At 34.9% G+C, this 21010-nt stretch overlaps 2 protein-coding genes across 2 annotated transcripts in view; both read right to left on the reverse strand.

Annotated features, from left to right (window-relative positions):
- Rsbn1 (round spermatid basic protein 1) overlaps positions 1-5784 on the reverse strand; it is a 55656-nt gene extending 49872 nt beyond the window's left edge. Inside the window, exon 1 of the mRNA XM_003479241.5 lies at positions 4839-5784. Coding sequence (XP_003479289.1) covers positions 4839-5544 — 706 coding nt within the window. The 5' untranslated portion in view covers positions 5545-5784. The remainder of the gene's footprint in view (positions 1-4838) is intronic.
- Positions 5785-6440: 656 nt separating this feature from the next.
- Ptpn22 (protein tyrosine phosphatase non-receptor type 22) overlaps positions 6441-21010 on the reverse strand; it is a 62261-nt gene continuing 47691 nt past the window's right edge. The window contains exons 20-21 of the mRNA XM_063226125.1: positions 10687-10764; positions 6441-7729 (exon numbers count right to left, since the gene is read on the reverse strand). Of these exons, the coding sequence (XP_063082195.1) occupies positions 7665-7729; positions 10687-10764 (143 nt within the window). The 3' untranslated portion in view covers positions 6441-7664. The remainder of the gene's footprint in view (positions 7730-10686; positions 10765-21010) is intronic.

Raw genomic sequence — 21010 nt, forward strand, 5'->3', positions numbered from 1 at the left:
ACAATAAATGATGGATGAAGCAGAAAGCCCCAATCTAAAAACACATAAAAATATTATTAAAATTTAAAACACTGATCAAGAATAAAAGTATTACTTTTGATTGTTTTTGAGCAAATGTATTTATGCTTTTGTGACTAATAAGAGGGAGAAAGAAGTTAAGATTGAAAAAGGGCATGTAACTCTCAAAAGACACAAGCATATTATATACAATACTTTTTGAAAAAAATTTAATATATCTTCATTAACTTGTCAATCCCAACATGTATAGCAGAAAGACAAAAACATATCAGTGAATCATGGCACAAAAACCTGAGTTTTAATATTTAGTTCTACCATCAACTAGAAAATTTCAAGAATATCACTTCATCTCTTTGAAAATCACTTTATTTCCCATTTTAAAAATGAAGCAAGTTTTCCCTAACATTTATAGATTAAACGTTTGTTTCAATTACTTATGAGCAACTCCAAATGTCTGATATCATAATGATCTGAAATTACCTACAGATGAATTTGGATTGTGTACTGGTGGGCCAGTGTATAGGAATGTCTTACAGCTAAATTCAAGTTGGCATTCTTTCTTTAGGAAAAACCAGACAGCAGACTTTGCAGGACATATGCCGTCTCAACTGCTCTACTCTGCTACTAGTACTAGCAGTTTCATTAGTGTAGAACTGCCATAGACAACATGCATGACTGAACAGAGCTGTGTTCTAATAAAACTTTATTTCTGGAATGCTGACTTTGAATTTCATGTAATTTTCATGTGTTGTGAGGTTTTCTCCTAACCATTTTTTTTTTAAATTGGTACCGATGATCGAACTCACCACCACGCACTTGCAAGGCAGGTGCTTATGCCACTGGGCTAAATCCCAGCCCCTCTCCTAACATTTAAAATGTAAAAACTCAACTCTTACCTAACTAGTTGTACAAAAAGAGTAGAACTGATATTTGAGAAAAATACAAAAGCAATTGAATGGAAGAATTATCTTTTCAACAAAAACTGCTAAATACAGTTCAATTTCCACTCAAAAGGAATCACCATCAAAAGGAACCACTCAAATTACTCAAGTCGTTCACAGATTTACATATTTATGTGTAAACTTTTAAATTATAAAGCTTGTACAAAAAAAATCCTTGGGACTTTAGATATGACACCAAAAATATGATCCGTTAGAGAAAAAAATAGATTGAACTTCAATAAATTTTAAAACGATTAAGATGAAAGACAACACACAAGTACTTGCAAACCACCTAAATTGACAAAGGACTTACATGAGTGATCTATAAAGAACATGATTTAAGAAAACAACTTTACAAGAAAGTGGGCAAACAATATAAAGAGTTAGTTTACTGGTCAGAATATTTAAATGGAAAATGACATGGAAAGTTGGTATCATTAGCTGAGATCATGATAATATATCACCATATATCTATTTAAACAGCTAAGATAAAAAGAACACCACATATTATCAAGAATTTGGAAAAAAATTATTGGTAGGAATATAAAATAGTATAGAAACTCTAGAAAATAATATGGTAACATGATAAAAACGTTATCTAAATATGTACTTAAAATATGACCTAAGAATCATATTCCCCCTGAAAAATGAAAATCTGTTTCCACACAAAAATGTTCATAGGAGCTTTACTCATAATAGCCCCAAACCAGAAAAAAACAAAATGTTCTTCAACAGACAAATGGTTTAACAGGGGAACAAAAGTATCTGTACTATGGAACACTATTCAGCAATGAAAGGAATGGAGCTATTAATATATACACCATGTGAATGGTCTTGCAGACAGTATGCTGAAAGAAAAAAGTGAACTTCAAAAGATTATATACTATGTGATCCCATTTATATAATGTTCTCAAAATTAGAGATGAAAAACAGATTAGTAGTTGCCAAGGGCTGGGGGGGGGAGGAAAGTGGAGAAAACAAGAGAGTATCTGAAGTTGAAAAGGTATACAGTACAAGAGGGATTTTGTGGACATGGAATAGTACTGCATCTTGATAGCAGTGGTGATTACACTAATCTACATGTGATAAGATGGCATAAATCTACACATACACATTGTACCATGTCAATTTCCTGGTGCTGGCATTATACAACAGTTATGTAAGATGTAATTACTGAAGAAAACTGCTAGAAGGTAAAGACCTGACTGTTTTTTGCAATTTCCTATGAATCTGTAATTATCTCAAAATAAAGTTAAAACAGATTTTAAAAATTGGAGGATAAGCAAAGGGAAGATACAACTCTATAAACAACTCTACCCACTCTCCTTATTAAGCATAGAGTTGTTTTGAAAACCAGTTATTTAAAAAAAGCCAGTTTTAATTAAGTGCCTACCATGAAGCAAGCAGTATTTTAAGTTCTTTCCATACATTGCTCCAATTATTCTATGTAACAACTTTACAAATAAAATACCACAGCCCATTTTTACAGACAGGAAAACTAAAAACAGGTTAATGTAGAAAAGTCACAATTTAAATTCAGATTAACTACAGAGACATATCTCTTGTATGAAGGTAACAAAAATAAATATATTCAGAGAAAGAAATATAAAGTGGGTGTGCAAAAACTGAGACTAAGGGGCTGGGGATTTAGCTCAGCGGCATAAGCATCTGCCTTGCAAACAGGCAGTTGTGAGTTCGATCCCCAGTACTGATAAAAAGACAAAAAAAAGAAAAAACTGAGACTAAGCAACAGTTAAACCAGTTTTTCTGTACAGTTTTCAGGACTTTTAAAATGCCAACACTTGTCAAGTATTTAGACTAGTACAGTGCAGTTTTTACAAAATGTTTCTAAACTCTTTTTCCAATACTATAGTTTGGGTATATACTGCAGTATATCCAGCCAAAAGTTAAAATGCTTAAATGGCCTCACCTTAACCTATTTCTCTTCACGTACTAGTCAACTACAAATGTTGAAAGCTATGGTACTCAATAGCCATATATAGCTAACTATAAGTTAGAATTAAATATAATTAAAATTTCACTTTCTCAGTCACACTGGCCACATTTCTAGTCTGCTCAAGAGCCACACATAGCTACCACACTGCCTGCCAGAAATATAAAACATTTCCATCATTTATCCATCAGTACTATCATTTCTATCCATCAATACTGGCTTCCAGGCTGGTTTTTAATTTCCTTTTAAAACGAACATGGGACGTATGCAATCTTCAGAGAAGTATTCTGTACATTACTACACATCCCTGCCACCATCTCCCTATAACATGGAACTAGGTATGAGATTCTTGATTTACATTCAGCTACTGCCACTGTAGTATCAAGCACAGGAAAATAAAGAAAGAAAGCAAAATCATGTAGCCTGTGGATGAAGCGGCAACCAAGATACGTATATCTGAGTTCTACACCTTGTTGTGCTAATGATTTTAAATTTTTTTAAATTTTAAAAATCTCTTAATTTTTGTAGTTAGTACTAGTTAACAGATTTAATGAGTCTCTTCACTATGTTGGACCTTCATTTTCTCTTCTGTAACACAAATTGGATAAATACACATACCACACTTGCATGTGTACATACCACACACACACACACACACACACACACACACACATACGCAAGAATGTGAAGAATAAAGATTGAAATAAAAAAAAGACCATTCCACATGGATTATCATTCCATCAATATTTCCTGTTAATTTGGCATAAGTTCTATTTCTGAGAGTGAGATTTGGACAAATCAAAAAAAATTTACCTCATTTCAATAAATACTTACTGAGCAATTATTTATATTAGCACTATTGGAAGTACTGAGGCACACAAAAAAATCAGTTGGCCCTAAGACCAAGTATATGGAAAGAATGAATGTAAGGCTCCCAAAACTTCAGAGTGAAAGATTGGTTCAGTAAAATGTAATAACCAAACTGGCCCAGTAGCATAGAAATATCTTAAAATCTTAAAAAAATAACAATAAATACATACAAAGCAAACAAATGGCACAATCCAAAGTATACTTCACTTCTTCCACACGGAATATAAATGGTACAAGTACTTGAGAATAGGAAAACAACCTAATTTCCCTAGAATCTATCTTTAATTAAATAGTCCTACATTTCCTGGGTTAAATATTCCTGAAGGTTACTGGTATTATATGGCTATTCAAATTGTGCTAGACAAAATAAAATGCAACAGGAATTCTTACCTCTATCAATTGCATTCTTACCTCTTTTCAGAGGCACTAGTATTTCCTGGGATCAAATTGGAGAGAAAACCTTTTCTATCCCTATCCTAAGAGTTAAAACAGTAAAAAAAGATTTTTTTAACTATATCTCTACGTAAAAAGGAAGATATATAGTATTTGATTTCTTTACCTTGCAGAAGCTAAGGCACCCAATGAGTTGTGTAGCCTCTATAATTCATAAACGACCCGAACCAGACCTATGAATATTTGGGGGCGGAGGTAGAGGGGTGGAGGTAAAAACCAAAAATTTCGGGGGGGGGGGGGGGACAAGGAGAATGGTTTTAGCGACGCGCCTTTCCTTCAGAAAGGCAGTTTTTAGTACCCTATCCACTAATTCCAAACCAAGGACCGCGCGCGGCGCTGAAACCTTGCCGAATTTGAAAACAAACGTTTCTAGGCTGCGAGGGACTGGAAATGGGGTTTGTAACTGACAGCTCAGCCTCGGAGCAAGAAGCCTCAATTAGGTCAGACTGTGTCAAAAGGCAGAAATCAAGGTTCCGAGGGGCTCCAGGGAGCAGAGCAGCAGGAAGGTAACCAGGGTTGGGGAATCGTTCAGTACTAAAGAGACGAGATGCGGAATCCATAGAAATCTCGAGCCCAAGCCCGGGCAGTTCTCCCGTTCTCACCTCGCTTGGGGGCCTTCATCACAGTCATCGCTCCAGTCCCCTCGCCGTTTTCCTGCTTGTCCTTGTGCTTGAGATCGCCAGGGACGCAGGAGCTGGGTTCGCCATCTGAGCCGCGGTGGTGATGGTGCTTGTGTCGCTCCTTGTGGCCCTTATGCTTGGGCCCGGCAGCGCTCACCGTCAGGGGCGAGAAGGTGAAGAGGGCCGAGGTGCCCGGGGCCGGGAGCTGGGTGGCGACAGCGGGCCCGGTAGGGGCCAGCGACGGTGGCGGCGGCGGAGGCAAGAGCAGAGGCTCCACAGGGCCCGGGACGGCTGGTGCAGCATTCGTTGGCGGCAGCGGCCCGGGATGTTGGCGGCTGCGACGCCGCCGGTGCGGGGGAACGAGAGGGGGGTCCTGGCTCGGCCGCCCCCGCTTCTCCTGAGAGCCCCCACTGCTTGCCCGACGTTGCCGCTTCACTCCCCGCGGCGAAACCCCAGCATGGGGCTTCTCTTTCCCCTCTTTGTCCGGTTCCTCCTGCGCCGCCACCGCCCGTACTACGCGCACTGCTCCGACCTGCGCAGCCATTTCACCCACAAACACACATTTAAATGGCCCGACCGCCCCCCCGTCCGCGCAACGCGCAAGCGCCACTTGCGCACGGCCCTCTGGGCATTGGAGTCTCTCCTTCTCCCTCCATTTGTCGGCCGTACTCGGAGCGGAGTTGAACATGCCGGAAGCGGCAGTTCCCAAAGCTCCGCAGGCCTTACCACCGAGCTTCTATTGTAAAGCGCCCTGGGCCACGCAAAGACGCGTGGGACCGGTAGTTCCGCCACCCCCGCCGCGTCCTTGGCTGAGTGGAGGAGCCGAGAGGGAGCGTGCGTCGAGTCACGCTTCGGGCTGCGACGCAACGGCTGCCAGCCGGCTAGTTGCCGCCAACCGCCTTAACGGCCCAAACATTGTTAATGGCTTTCCGAGTCGGGCGGCGCGCTCACGTTATCGTCTTCCTGCGTCCCTTCGTCATTTTACACCGAATAGGTGGTTTCCATAGTGACTTTTAAGTGTCATGTTTCTCTCATACTCTTTGTGAGGTGAAAGAATCTCTGGCCTTGTCCCCTGACAAACGATGAAGAGAGAAAGAGAGTTTACTGTTATGTAAAATGACTGTGGTTTGTTTTGCTGAGATACGCAGTAGGATGCAGTTGAGAAATATTTGGAAGCACCTTCTGGGCATTGCTGTGGTTCCTGCTACACACGTAACAGGACAGGTGCAAGACCTGCTGGGAATCCCAAGGAACCCGGCATTTACTTTGAATACATTTCTACAGCTTCGAAAAATCCTAGGCGGAGAAGCATATTTTAAATTGTTATATGATTTTTTTTTCAAATCATAAGCATAAGGTTGCATACATTTGAAAGGCACCAGAAAGTCACCTCGTCAAGGGAAATTCATTTAGAATTTTGCCACTGTAGCTTTTAGCTAGTATCCTTTTAATGTATTTGGTCTTCAACAAGGATATTTGAAAATAACGGGTTTTAGTGATATATTCAGCAGATTAAATTACTGCTTTGATACCACTAATTCTTAGAGAATTACTAAAAACTAAATGAACACTACTGCAATGAAGTTAGTCTGAAAACAAAGTTTATTGATACCTAGTGGGTACATTGTACTACAATAGACAGGTAACGTGACATTCAATTTACCCCATCATTAGGCTTTCTAATAAAAAATACTGATGAGAAAATACTGCTAATATTGTTTCTAAAAAATAAACTTTTAAAAAATAAGATGTTAAATCATTAGGGTAAGAAAAGTGAATCCGTTCAAATCATACTTGTTCTACTAACTTATTTGCTACATAAAATTAGATTTGGAAAGTCAGATTGTCTTAATACAAATCCACATACAGAAATTTAAATGACCAGAACCTTTGGTTGGTTGTGTAGAAACTGCATGTTTATATAGGACCTTTTATATAAAGGAAATTCTACCAAAATGTTGCAATTTTGTTGTTTTTCTAGAATTGGTAGTTGAGATTAAAACATAGGAATGTGGTTGACAATCTTGTTGATCTATGCAAATAACAAATTATTAAAAAATCATTATTTGAGTCTCTTAAATACAACTTCTTTTCGTACTATTACCGTCTCTCACACTTGGAAAGATATGTGACTCCATTTAGGCAAAAATAACCCCCACAGAATAGGCATTGTCACAAGCAGTAATTTTGTACTGCAACTACGAGGTAATATTTTAAAATTAAATTTTTTATTATATTCTTACCATGTAGAAATTTCATTGGAATCCATTTTTTATAAAAGCTTTTACACATACCAATTTCTGACAAAGAATGTAAACATTATGTACCACACATAGGTAGAATATTTACTCTCAGAAAAAACTGAAGAAAACTTTATATTTCAATCATGCATGGTAACACATCATGAAATCAGGAGGCTGAGGCAGGAGAATCATTTGCTCTAAAGAGCTCTAGACCAGACTGGGTAACATAGTGAACAAAACAAAAATGAACAAAAATTTATACTTACATAAAAAAATAGAATGACTTCCAAAAGTAAAAAATAAATCCATTTTAAAAATGTTTTTCATACACATTCTTTTCATAAACTCAAATAATGAACTGTTTTATCTACAATTTCCAACCCAATGTAATGATTGGAAAATGCAAAACTGGACTTTTCACATAATGATTTTCTTTTAAAAGCTATTAACATCATATCTTCTTTAAGATATTATGACTATATAGCATTTATTTTAGCTAGCCAGTAGTTGTATTTGCAGATACAAATACATATTCAACCCATATTCTTATAAATCCAGAGTTGTATTAAATATTCCAAGATGGTGGTGGGTTCCGTGGTCCTTTAGGTTTTGAAAAACGATTTGCAAAACCTGAGAACAAAAATAAAAGTGAAAAAAGAAGTTATTTTTTAAAGTATAGAAATGAAACCAGGCATAAATAATGGTCCATAACTATAATCCCAGTACTTTGAGAGGCTGAGGCAGGAGGATCATAAATTCAAACCCAGCAAGGGCAACATAGCAATTTAACAAGGGCTCTGGCTGGGTTCAGTCCCCAGTACTAAAGAAAACAAATACTCAGAAATTACAGTGAGTCTAGATAGCATCTTTGACCAATTTAGTAAAAGATCATAAAGACAGTATAGTAATTTAAAACTTAAATGACAACAGAATACTGATTTTATTTTTGTAGTGCAGGTAATCAAACCTAGGGCATTGTGCCATTGGGTTTGATCTACCACTCTGCCATACCACCAGCATGATTACTAATATTTTAAATTTGTAGAGCACTTAGATTTAATAATGGTAATAATTGGGTAGAAAACCCAAGTGATAATAACCTTTTATAATTCAGTACAAAATTTCATTTATCTCCGTTATTATCCACTATCAACTCATCACAAAATTCAATTTTAGTTTCACAAAACTCAAACCTATTACTTGTACATTACTGCATTAAATCCAATTATACCTTTATGCAGACTCAGAAAGTCCTGAACTACTAAACAATTATGTTAGACAATATTAGAGGAAAGATAAACTAATAATCCTGGAAAACTAAATTGCTGAACAATCATTTTTACTTATCTTTTTTCTGTCAGACTCATACCCCCTACCTTCCACAAAGGAGGATGAGGAAAATTTTTACAAATAATAAAAGCTATTTTGGGGTACTATCAAAAGATTTGCAGGTTGGTGACATTAGTCTTTATAATTTCACAAAAAAAATGCTTTTCCTTTTCTTTAAATGTAGTATATTTTCAAGGCATCTTACAGGTAGTAACTCTAAAGACAGAGTCCTTAGACTCTAGTGAAATGAAAAGTTTGCAAATCAGAACAAAAGAGTATGAGAAACTCAAAAGATATTCCTAAACCTTTTATTTCATCACCTTACCTAGTTTCTACTCAAATGTTACCTAAATCATGACTTACAAAAAACTATATCAGAACCGGAAGAATAATAGCATAGCAGGGGATGGGAAAAGAAAACGCAAAAAGTAAGAATAGTAAGTCAGTAAAATTAACAAAGGCAATAAAAGTTCGATCCCTGGTACCGATAAAAATGAAAAAAAAAAAAAAAAGAAAACAAAGGCAATAAAAAAAATTGGAGGAAAGATCCTCAGCCTAGTTCGTGTACATTTTACCCCTCTAAATAAAAGACAAGATAGACGGTAAAATATTTCATGTTAAATAGGTATATGTGATAGTCAAAATATCAGCACAGATATTTTGACTGTAATACAAATGGGCTGGGATTAGAAGTATGGACATGTTACCTGATGAAGTATGTAAGATATAAGGAATTCTTACGTTTAGTCTCCTTTATTGTTCAATTCTAATAAAAAAAAATGTGAAGCATCTTTTTCTTTTTTTTTTTTTTTTTTTTTTTGGCATTTGGGTCAATTCAGGAAACATGAACCACAAGTTTTTCTTTTAAATTTAACTATGTTTTTGAGCAATATATCTTTACAATTAATATTGTTTTTTATAAAAAGCAACAATGAAAAAAATTCTGCTTTTCTAGTAAGTCAACTATTCAAATCTAGGCACATTTGAGAAGCAACATAGAGGCATCCTTCTAATATTTTAGCTTTAAACTGCTATGAAGTTATGTATGTTATAGGTTAGACAAGCAGTATCACTGGTTGAAAGAAAAAGAAGAAAATAGGACCAGTATGTTCCAGGCAAAACTGAATACTTTTTCATAGTTAATGCAATATTTTACATAAATGATATTAACTAAATGACTTCATATAAATTGTAATTTTGAATAATATTTTAAACTGTAGTTAATAGAATCCAGACAAAATTTTGTGGTTAAAGAAACAAATACAGAAATTCTAGTTAGAGATTATCTTAAACTGAAATAGGATCCATAATACAACTATGGCAGAAATTTGTACTTCTCCACAAAAATCTCTCTCTGCTTTTTTCATAGAAATAAAAAACTGTATCTGAGCAACTATATATGAGAACTGACCAAGAAGTACAGTGAACATTTAAATTTTTAAATTATTACTGTAGGGGCTGGGAATTTAGCTCAGCGGCATAAGCGCCTGCCTTGTAAAGCAGGCAGTCGTGAGTTCGATCCCCGGTACTGATAAAAAGAAAAAAAACCAAAAAAAATTATTACTGTAAAAGACACATTGCCAGAAATACCTTCAAAATACTCTTGGAGTCTTCTAGATCCTTTTGAATGTCAGCTTTTTGGTTAATAAATTTAGTAGTTACAGCCTACATTAATTGCCCACTTAGAAATTATGCTATAATGCTATTTTAAGTATCAAAAGTACAAGTAGTACAAAGAAGTGCAATGCTTAAAATACAAAATTATCATCTGGTTTGTAGTTTATACTTAAGGTCAAATGGCTAAGCAATTCCTTTATTGTTTATAGCGTTCCTATAAACTCAAAATTGTGCTTCTTCTCTTACTGTTTAATGAGTTATACAAGATTAGATAACTGTTGTTTTAATGACACTTGTATATTTTTTGTAATTTTGCTATAAATACAAATGAAACTAGAGCGTCTCAATTTCATTTCACTAGTCATGTTTATTTACTACATGCTAGTACAATAATTCAGTTGTCTACATTTCTTTTTCACATATGCATTTCAGCAGTATGTGAGATGGTAAAATGTAACTGAGGAATGAGGGTGTTATTCAGTGGTAAGGTGGGTACCTAACATTGAATGCAGCCCCGGATTTGATTTTTAGCATAGAAAAAAAAAAGATAACAGATTAAAATTAAAAAGATAAATTGCATGAAAAAGAATATAAATATAAGGACTTTTGGTCTAAAATTATGTATAAAATAATGCACATACCAAAATTTGGAAATGATCTGGAATTATTTGATGGGATAGCTTCTACAAGCTTACTTGATGTGGAAGAATTACAGATACCTATAATCAAAAGAAAAACACACAAGGGTAACAATGAGACACTCATATTAATGTTTATCAAATTGCATAATTGTTGAGATTAAACATCTCTAGAGTAATTAGTACTCCCAAATAAATATATCAATATCAAATGTTAACAAAAACATAGGCACTTACAAATGGTTGACACAATAATCTTGTGTTTTATTTTGTTTTGTTTAATGGTTTTTTCTTTGCAATCAGATGACAAATCCTAACAGTAAAGAAAACTGCTAAAGGAATGAGATATATTATATCATGAATCAACTTTTTTGGACTTTGAATCTTCACCTTATTTATTCATCTATGAATCTGATTTTTCTTACATTATCCTTTTCACTTTCAAGCCTACCTTTTTCCCCAGTTGTAGATAATTCTAATTTAGATCCACAGTTTCCCAAAAACATTAGTATACCACTTTCTTATGCTACTTTGTTTTGGTATTTCAGTTACTTACATGCAAGCTTAAAAAATATGTCTGTCTTCTCAGTGCTTTAATATACACAGATACTAGTTTCTCCCTAGTTTTTTTTTTTTCCTTGTCTAGTTTTTAAAGCAATCCATGAAAACTGGTCCAAATTTTCACATATACTATCTTACAATAAAAAAAGATAACTTCAGTTTAAATAAATTTTTTAAGAAACAGCTGGCCTGTAATCCCAGCACATAGGAGGCTGAGGCAGGAGGACTGCCACAAGTTCAAGGCCAGCCTGGGGTACATAGTGAGTTCAAGGCCAGCTGGAACTACATTAGGAAGACCCTGTCTCAAAAAAATTTTCTTGGGCTGAGGATTTAGCTCAGTTGGCTCAAGTGCTTGCCTGGTAAGTGTGAGGTCATGAGTTCAATCCCTGGTACCAAAAAAAAATTTTTTTTCTCTAAGAAATAACATACAGGTAGGGAAAGGTTGTTAATATTCTCATTTTGTTTTCATTTCAGAAGCAGTATGAAAACTACATATATGTGTTTGCACATACATACTTACATTTGAAGATTCTAATACCTTCCCTTGTGGGAGATACTTGAGTATGAATTACTAGAATACATAGTACATTTCAATCAGATCCAATTAAATATGTTTATTAATACTATGTGACAAGCATTGGTCTAGGCACTGAGGACAGAAGTGAATACAAAGAGGATGAAGGTGAGGAAGTTCAGGAGATACTAATCTCTATGCTACATATGGGCTGAGAGTTTGTTTGTTACAAAAGAGAGAAATCCTACACATGTATACTGGAGGGAACTGCTATTTTACATATTGACATACCTTACATGGTTTCTAAAATGAAAAGAAAAAGTGGGTATGCAAATCATAAAATATATACAAAAAACTGCTAGAACTTACAGCATGAATTTAACAATGCTATAGGATTAATGCCCTGGCAAACTGTTAAAAAAAATTTAACTGTCTTACTTTTCTCATTGCTGAGACAAAATACCTGACATCCAAAGTTGAGGGGGGGATTTTATAGTACTTTGTATAGTCTAGATATTAACCCTTTTGGGGAGTAGCTGACAAAAAAATTTCTCCCATTCTTAGGTTGTCACTTGACTCTGTTGATTGTTTCCTTTGTTGTACAGAAAATTTTTAGTTTGCTGTAAATCTCACCTGTTGATTCTATTCACGAAGTTCCTTCTTATGCCTCTGGTTATAAGAGTTTCCCCTAAGTTATCTTCTATCAGAAACATATTTCTGTTTGTATATCTGCCTTTGGTCCTTTTTGATTAGATATTAGTATGGGGTGAGAGATATGGATCTAGGTTCGATATTCGGTATGTGTAAAACCAATTTTCCCAGCACCTTCTGTTAAAGAGGCTATCCTCCAAATGTTTTTGGCCAATTTATAGAACATCAAAAGGCTGAAAGTGCATGCATTTGTTTCTCTGTTTTATGTCTTATTGCATTGGTCTACATGTCCATTTCTCTCTCTCTCTCTCTCTCTCTCTCTCTGTCTCTCTGTCTCTGTCTCTGTCTCTGTCTCTGTCTCTCTGTCTCTCTCTGTCTCTGTCTCTCTCTCTCTCTCTCTCTCTCTCTCTCTCTCTATCTCTCTCTCTCTCTGTCAAATCAAAATCCGGACCTTGCATTTGCCAGGCAGGTTCTCTGCCCCTGAGCCATATGCCCGGTTGGGGAAGTATTAATGAGGGAAGTTTTCTGTATATAAGATCATATCATCTGCAAATAGGGATAATTTGACTTCTTTTCCTATACATATCTCTTTTATTTCCTTGTCTTTTCTGATTTCTCTGGATAATGTTTCAAGTACTCTACTGAACAGGAATGGTGAGAGTGGAGATTCTTGTTTTATTCTTGATTTCAGAGGGAATCCTTTCAACTTTTACCTACGATGTTGGCTGTATGTTTTTCCCATATGATTTTTATCAATTTGAAGTAATGTCTTTCTATTCCTATTTTCATCAGGGCTTTTTTAGTCATGAAGAGATGGGTGTGGTGGGATACACCAGTAATCCCAGCACTCAAAAAGCTGAGACAGGAGGATGGCAGCAAATTCAAGGCCAAGAGTGAGATTCTCAAAAATTGAGAGAGACACAGACAGACAGACAGACAGACAGAGATACTGGATTTTGTCAGTCTTTCTCTACATCTATTGAGGTGATTATGTGATTTTTACACTTTGTTTCATTTATGTGGTACCTTAGACTTACTGATTTATGTTTGATGAAACACCTTAGCATCCCTGACATGAAACCCATTTGTTTACGGTATATGTGGAACTTTGTATGCAAGTTATCTTACTGAGGATTTTTGAACCCTGTTCATCAAGGATATTAACTTATAGTTTATTTTTATATTTTGAGTCCTTATTCAGTTTCACTATCACAACTGGCTTCATGCAATGAGTTGGGAAGCATTCCCTTTCAATTACATGGAAAAGTTTGAGGAGTATTGGCATCAGTTCTTCTCTGAAGTTCTGTTAAAATTCAGTGAATTCATCAGACCCTGGGATTTTCTTAGTTGTAGAATTTTTATTATGGCATCACTTCCATTGCTTGTTATTGGTCTGTTCAGAGTTTTTAAATCTTCTTGGTTCAGTTTTGGTAAGTCATATGTGTCTAGAAAGTTATCCATTTTTTCCTTTAGCTTCTCCAATTCATTGCATTGGAATGTAAATTTTCAAAATAGCTTCTAATATTTCTCTGGGTTTCTATAGTAACCTTTTGTAATTTCACCTTTTTCATTTCCAATTGTATTGATGTGGATCTTCTCTCTCTTTCATTTACTAAGTTCACCTGAGAATTTATCAATCTTATTTCTCTTCCCAGAGAAGAAGATACTCTTTTTAAGTTCATTGATTCTTTGTAATTTTTTTAGTCTCCAATTCATTTATCTGTTTTCATTAATTTCTTTCCTTCTACGAATTGTGGATTTCAAATTGTTCTTGTTTTTCTAGGACCTTCACATGTATCAGTAGGTTTGGGAATTGCTGTTTTTCTAATGTAGACACTCACAGGTATGAAGTCCCTCTAAGAACTGCTTTCATTACGTCCCACAGATTCTTACATATTGTATTACTGTTGTCAGATGATTCTAGGGATTTTTAAATTTCTTCTATCATTTCTTTTGTGACCTATTGCTCGAGTGTGTTATTTGATCCCCATGTACTTGTGTAGTTTCTAAAGTTTGTTTTGCTGTTAATTTCAAATTTTGTTCTACTATGATCTCGTAAGATGCAAAGAAGTTATTTCAATTTTTTGTATTTATTGAGACATGTTTTGGAGAAAGTTTCATATACTGCTGAGAAGAATGCTGTTGTTAGATGAAACATTCTGTAGGTAACAGTTAAATCCATTTGTTAACCCTGATATTTCTTTGTTGATTTTTTGTTTGTCAAGTTGACCTCTTTATTTATGGGGGATGGGCATTGAACTCCCCTGCTGTGATTGAGTTGGTGTCTTATCTGTCCTTTTATGTCAAGTAGTTTTCTTTTATGAAATTGGGAGTGCTAATGTTCAATAAATATGTATATATAATCTTCTTGGTAAATTTTTCCCTGTACCAATACATGGTGACCTTCTTTTTCTCTTCTGATTAGTTTTGGTTTGAAGTGAACTTGGTCAGAAATTAGAATAGCTGCTCTTGTTTTCTTTCCAGTCTCAGCTGCTTGGAATATCTTTTTTTGGGTTTTTGTTTGCTTGCTTGCTTGTTTTAATTTTAAAGGAAAAAACCCCTAAAAACAATGATACAAAATTTCAAAATAAGATTGTAGCACAGTAACAATGATTAATACATTGTGTAGTTATTTCCAAAGTAGTGGCTCCTATTATAAGTTACAGGCATAAAAAATTGATCAAACAATATAGGTATGCAACTTCCTTTTCAAAGAACTAGTATCAATTAGTAGTATAACTATCTTAACTCTTGTGTGTATATTTGTATATATATATATATATATGTACATACATATTTATAAATTTTTCTTTGCCTTCCTTCTTTTTCTCCTTTCCCCATCCCAGTCTCTCTTTCCTTTTGAACGGCTTCCTTCCACTTCATAATATCTATTGTATATTCTGGATCCTATTTACTTTTTCAGCTTCTTACACCTGGGAAACAATATGATGTTTATACATGTTAGTGTAACTTATTTCACTTATGAGTATGGTCTTAAGTTGCATCCATTTACCTAAAAATGTCTCAACTTTATCCTACTTTATAGCTAAGTAATACTCCAATGTATAAAAATACTACATGTTTTTATCCATTCCTCAGTTAATGGGCCTTTGGGTTGTTTCCAAGTTTTACTTACTACAAATTGTGCTGCTATAAAACATGGATGAACATGTTATCACTGTGGCATCATGTTTTCAATTCTTCTGGGAAAATACCCAGAAGTAGAATAACTGGGTCAAAAGAGACCTCTAATCCTAGTTTTTTGAGGAATCTCCACACTGATTTTCCATAGTCGTTACAGTAGTCTACATTCCCTCCAACAGTAGAGAAGGGTTCCTTTTTCCCCACAGTCCTTCCAGCATTTGTTACTGGTTGATTTCTGGATGATAACCATTCTTACTGGTGCGAGATGGAAACTCAATGTTGTTTTAATTTTTATATTTCGAATGACCAATGATGATGAACATTTTTCATATTTGCCATTCATATTTCTTTATCTAAAAAGTGTGTATTCATGTCAGCTGCCCATTTTTGGATTGGGCATTTGAATTTGGGGTCTGATTGTTTTCAATTCTTTATATGTTCTAGATATAAGTCCTTTGTCTGAGAAACACTTGGCTAAAATTTTTCCTACTTTGTGAGTTGTCTTTTCACTTTGTTGGCAATTTCTTTTGAAATACAAAAACTTTTTACTAAAATGAGATCCTAGTTGTTGATTTTTTGAATAATTTTCTCAGGCTATTTGGGTTTGGTTCATGAAGTCTCTATCTACCCCTATGTCTTCCTACTTTCTCTTCCAGTAGATTTAGTGTTTCTGTTTTATTATGTAGATCTTTGATCCATCTTGACTTTAATTTAGTGCATGGTGATAGATATGGGTCTAGTTTTATTCTTCAGCATTAAGAGAGCCAGTTCTGGGGCTGGGGATTTAGCTCAGTGGCATAAGCATCTACCTTGCAAGCAGGTGGTCGTGAGTTCGATCCCCAGTACCAATAAAAATGAAAAAGACCAAAAAAAAAAAAGAGAGAGAGAGAGAGAGCGAGCCAGTTCTTCCAGCAGCATTTATTGAACAGGTTCTCCTTCTTCAGTGAATATGTTAGGCCCCTTTGTCAAAGATAAGGTGACCGAGTGTCTTTGTAGCTGTGTCTGCATCTTCTAATCTGTTCCATTGGTCCTCAAGTGTTTTTTTTTTTTTTTCCAGTACCATGCTGATTTTATCACTGTAGCTTTGTAGTATAAATTCAGGTCAGGGATTGTGATGCTTCCTGCTTTTCCTTGGTTGCCCAGAATTGCCTTGGCTATTCTAGGTCTCTTCTGGTTCCAGATGAATTTTAGGAATATTTTTTCCAGTTCTGTGAAATATGTTAATGGTATTTTGATTGAGATTACATTAAATCTGTTTAACAATTTTGCCAGTTTGGCCATTTTCACTATGTTGGTTCTTCCTATCCATGAATAATGGATATCTTTACATTTTTGTAAATCTCCTTTTTCAAAGTATTGTAATTTTCAGTGTATAAATCCTTTAGACCTTTAGTTAGATGGATTCCCAAGTATTTAAGTTTTGGAGGCTATTATGAAGGGTATGGTTTCCCTAATTTCTCTTTCAGTTAGTTTCTTGTTTGTGTAAAGGAATGTTATCATTTTTTGAGTGCTTACTGTGTGTTCAGCCACATGAATGAATTTGGTTATTAATTCTACGAGGCTTTTGGCAGAGTTTTTGGGCTTTTCTGTGTAGAGTATCATGTCATCCACAAATAATAATAGTTTAACTTCTTCCTTTCCTAGCCTTATTCCTTTTATTTTTCTCTCTTGTCTAATTGCTCTGGCTAAAGTTTCCAGAACTATATTGAATAGGAGCAGTGATAGTGGACATCTGTATTTTGATCCTGATTTTAGAGTGGCAGCTTTCAATTTTTATCTATTTAGTATGATGTTGGTTGTTGGTTTATCATAGATGGCTTTTATTAGATTGAGGTAAAGGCCCTTTACAGGGATTTTTATCATAAATGAGGATTTATCATAAATCAGGATTTTTATCATAAATAAGTGCCAGACTTTATCAGAAGCTTTTTCTTCATTTATTGAGATGATCATGTGCATTTTTTTTCTTTGGCTCTGTTGATATGATGAATTACATTTATTGATTTGCATATGTTAAAGCATCTCTGCATTCCTGAGATGAATCTCAGTCATGGGGTATAATCTTCTTGATGATTTGCTGCATTCTGTTTGCTTACTAAGGATTTTTGCATCTGTTCATTGATTGGCCTGTAGTTCTCTTTTTTGGTTAGGTCTTTTTCTGGTTTTGGTATCAGGGTAACATTTGACTCCAGGAATGCATTAGGGAGGAATGCTTCCCTTTTAATTTCATTCAAGAGTTTAAGGAATATTGACATTAAATCTTCTCTAATTTCTTGTAGGATTCAGCAATGAATCTATCAGGATCTGGGCTTTTCTTTGTTGGTATGTTTTTAGTTACATTTTTAATCTCATTAACTCAAATTGGGTTATTTAGAATTTAGAAAGAAAGAAAGAAAGAAAGAAAGAAAGAAAGAAAGAAAGAAAGAAAGAAAAGGAATTTTTATATCTTCTTTGTTCAGCTTTGGTAATTGATATGCATCTAGGAATCTGTCCATTTTTTCTGTGTTTTCCATCCTATGACAGTAGAGGTTTTCAAGGTAGGTATTATCTTCTGAATTTTCACAGGCTCTATAGTGATTTCATCTTTTTGTTCCTCAATGCATGGGTCTGAGTCTTTTCTGATAAGGTTTGCTAAGGGTTTATCAATTTTATTTATTCTTTCAAAGAACCAACTATTCGATTCATTCATTCTTTGTATTATTTTCTTGGTCTCCATTGCATTCATTTCTTCTCAGACCTTTATAATTTCCTTCCTTGTATGGGCTTTGGGTTTGTCTTGCTCTTCTTTTTCTAGAAGCTTGAGGTATAACGTTACACTGTATATTTGTGCTCATTCTGTTTTCCTGATGTGAGAATTTACCGCTATACATTTCCCACTTAGGACTGCTTTCGTTGCATCCCATAAGTTCCAGTAAGTTGTATCTGCATTCTCGTTGAGTTGCAGATATTGTTTAACTTCTTCCTTGATTTCATTTGGTACCCATTGGTTGTTTAGGAGGGTGTTATCTAATTTCCATCTGTTAATGGAGGTTTTGTGGTTTCTTTTGCCATTAATTTCCAATTTCACTACAGTATGATTAGATAATATGCATGAGATAATTTCAATTCCTTTTCATTTACTTAAGCATGTTCTGGGGATACTATATAGTCTATTTTAGAGAATGTCCCATGTGCAGCTGAGAAAAATGTATATTCGGATGATGTTGGGTAGAATACTCTGAAAACATCTATTAAATCCATTTGTTCACTGGTTTGGCTCAATTCTGATATTTCTTTACGAATTTTGGTCTAGTTTACCTGTGTATTATGACCATGGGTTATTAAGGTCTCCAAGTACAAATGTGTGATTGCTTATTTGATTTTTTGTGTCTATTGATAATTATCTTATATAGGTGTGTGCTCCTTTACTAGGTGCATACATATTTGTGATTGTTATCTCTTTCTCTTGAATTTTTCCCTTAACAAATATGTAGCAACCTTCTCTATTTTGATCATTCTTGAAATTCACATTGACTATAAACAGAATACTTACTCTTGTTTTTTTCCTGTCATATGGAATAGTGTTTTCTATTTTTGACTTTCAGTCTATGAACTTCTTATTGAGTTAAACATGTTTCTTACGTATAGCATACTGTTAGATCTTGTTTTTTAATCTATTCTGCCAGTCTATTTCATTTGACTGGTGAATTAAGACCATTTACATTGATCATTATAGCTGATATATATTGGCTTGCCTTTGTCATGTTATTTTCCTGCTGTTCCCTTTTTTTCCCCTCTGTTTGTTTGTCCTCTCTAATGGTTTTTTTCTTCAAACCTCAATTGTAGTCAATTTTATCTCCATCTATACTGTTTGGAGGGGTTGGTTTGGTGGTCATAAATTTCTTCAGTTGTGTTTTGTAATGGAAGTATCTTATTTCTCTATTAATTTGAAAGATAGTTTTCCAGGGTACATCAATCTGGGTTAGAAGTTGTTTTCTTTCAGAAATACTTCACTCCTAGCTCTTCTTTTTTTTTTTTTTTTTTTTTTTTTTTGTCTTTTTGTCTTTTTTGTTTTTATCGGTACCAGGGATCGAACTCACGACTGCCTGCTTGCAACACAGGCGCTTATGCCGCTGAGCTAAATCCCCAGCCCCGCTCTTCTTTTTTTTAATACCTATTTTTTATTTTTAAATTTATTTTGAAGAGAATAAAACCAAATGAGAAAAAACAAAATGAGGTCAGTCAAAACAAAAGGATGGACTTACTACATGACTTAAAACCAAAATACAAGGTAACCAACAATGGTTACCATAATGTCTTTTGTTATCTTTCAATAGATTGCTCATATCATCAGGCATAATAAAATTGAACATAACAATACAGAACAAAGCCAATAAAAACAAAACATTGAAGACATCGTAGGACTTCAAAAGAGGTAATAGTCAAACCAGAATGAGTATCATAGTGAATCTTTTTTTTTTTTTCAGTACCAGGGATCGAACTCATGACTGCCTGCTTGCAAGGCAGGTGCTTATGCCGCTCAGCTAAATCCCCAGCCCCTATCATAGTGAATCTTATTATTCTCAAAGTAGTTGCCTATACCCTCAGACTTGATACTATCAAAGCAGATTCTAATAAAATCAGTCAAAACAAGACAGTGATCAAACAAAAGACTCAAAAATCAGTCAAAACAAGACAGTGAAAGCAATACAGGGCTTCAAATTAAGTTAATAGGAAATCAAAAATAGTAACCATAGTATACCCTGCTATCATGGCAAGACTTCTCAACACAAACCTTTAAGTCGAAAAGAGATAGGAGTCACCAGATTGGGGAAAGCAGCAATCTCTAGCCAACACACATTAGAGTAATTATAACCCATACAGGAAGTGCCAGGGACCCACTACCCACTTGTCTGGAAGAAACCAGGAACATGACAAGAGGAAGAAACAAAAGGCAGTCTCCGGCCTCCAATCCAAGCACTACTGGTGCAGGAGAGGTAAACACAGAAGATAGTGGGAGTTGCATACCTGCAGTTTTTGAAGCAATAGCAACTGAAATAAAGAAACAACTCTATGAATCTATAAAAGAACTTAAAGCAGAAATATTAATACAAGAAGGAAGATATAAGAAAAATGATAAAGGAAATGCTAAGCACCTCCTAAGAGGAAAAAGATGAAACAATAAAGGAGCATAGAAAAAGGAGGGAAACCTTCAATGAAGAATATAAAAAAAATTTCAGAATACATGAAATAGATTGAAAGAGATTACCAGGAAATTAAAGACTCTATTGAAAGCTGGCAAAACTGCTTGAAAGAAACTAGAGATAGACTGTCAAAACTTGAAGACAGGTTTGCAATGTGTGATCATGAGAGGAAAGATCTCTTAAAAATAACAAGGAAACAGGAAATAACAATACAAAGGCTAGAAGTTAAGAGAATCTATAACTTACAATGTGAGTGAAGAAGCAGGGGGAAACA

Source organism: Cavia porcellus, unplaced genomic scaffold, assembly GCF_034190915.1.
Source record: "Cavia porcellus strain 051 isolate PalLab524CR breed Dunkin Hartley unplaced genomic scaffold, mCavPor4.1 scaffold_1, whole genome shotgun sequence".
In the NCBI taxonomy this organism is placed as follows: domain Eukaryota; kingdom Metazoa; phylum Chordata; class Mammalia; order Rodentia; family Caviidae; genus Cavia; species Cavia porcellus.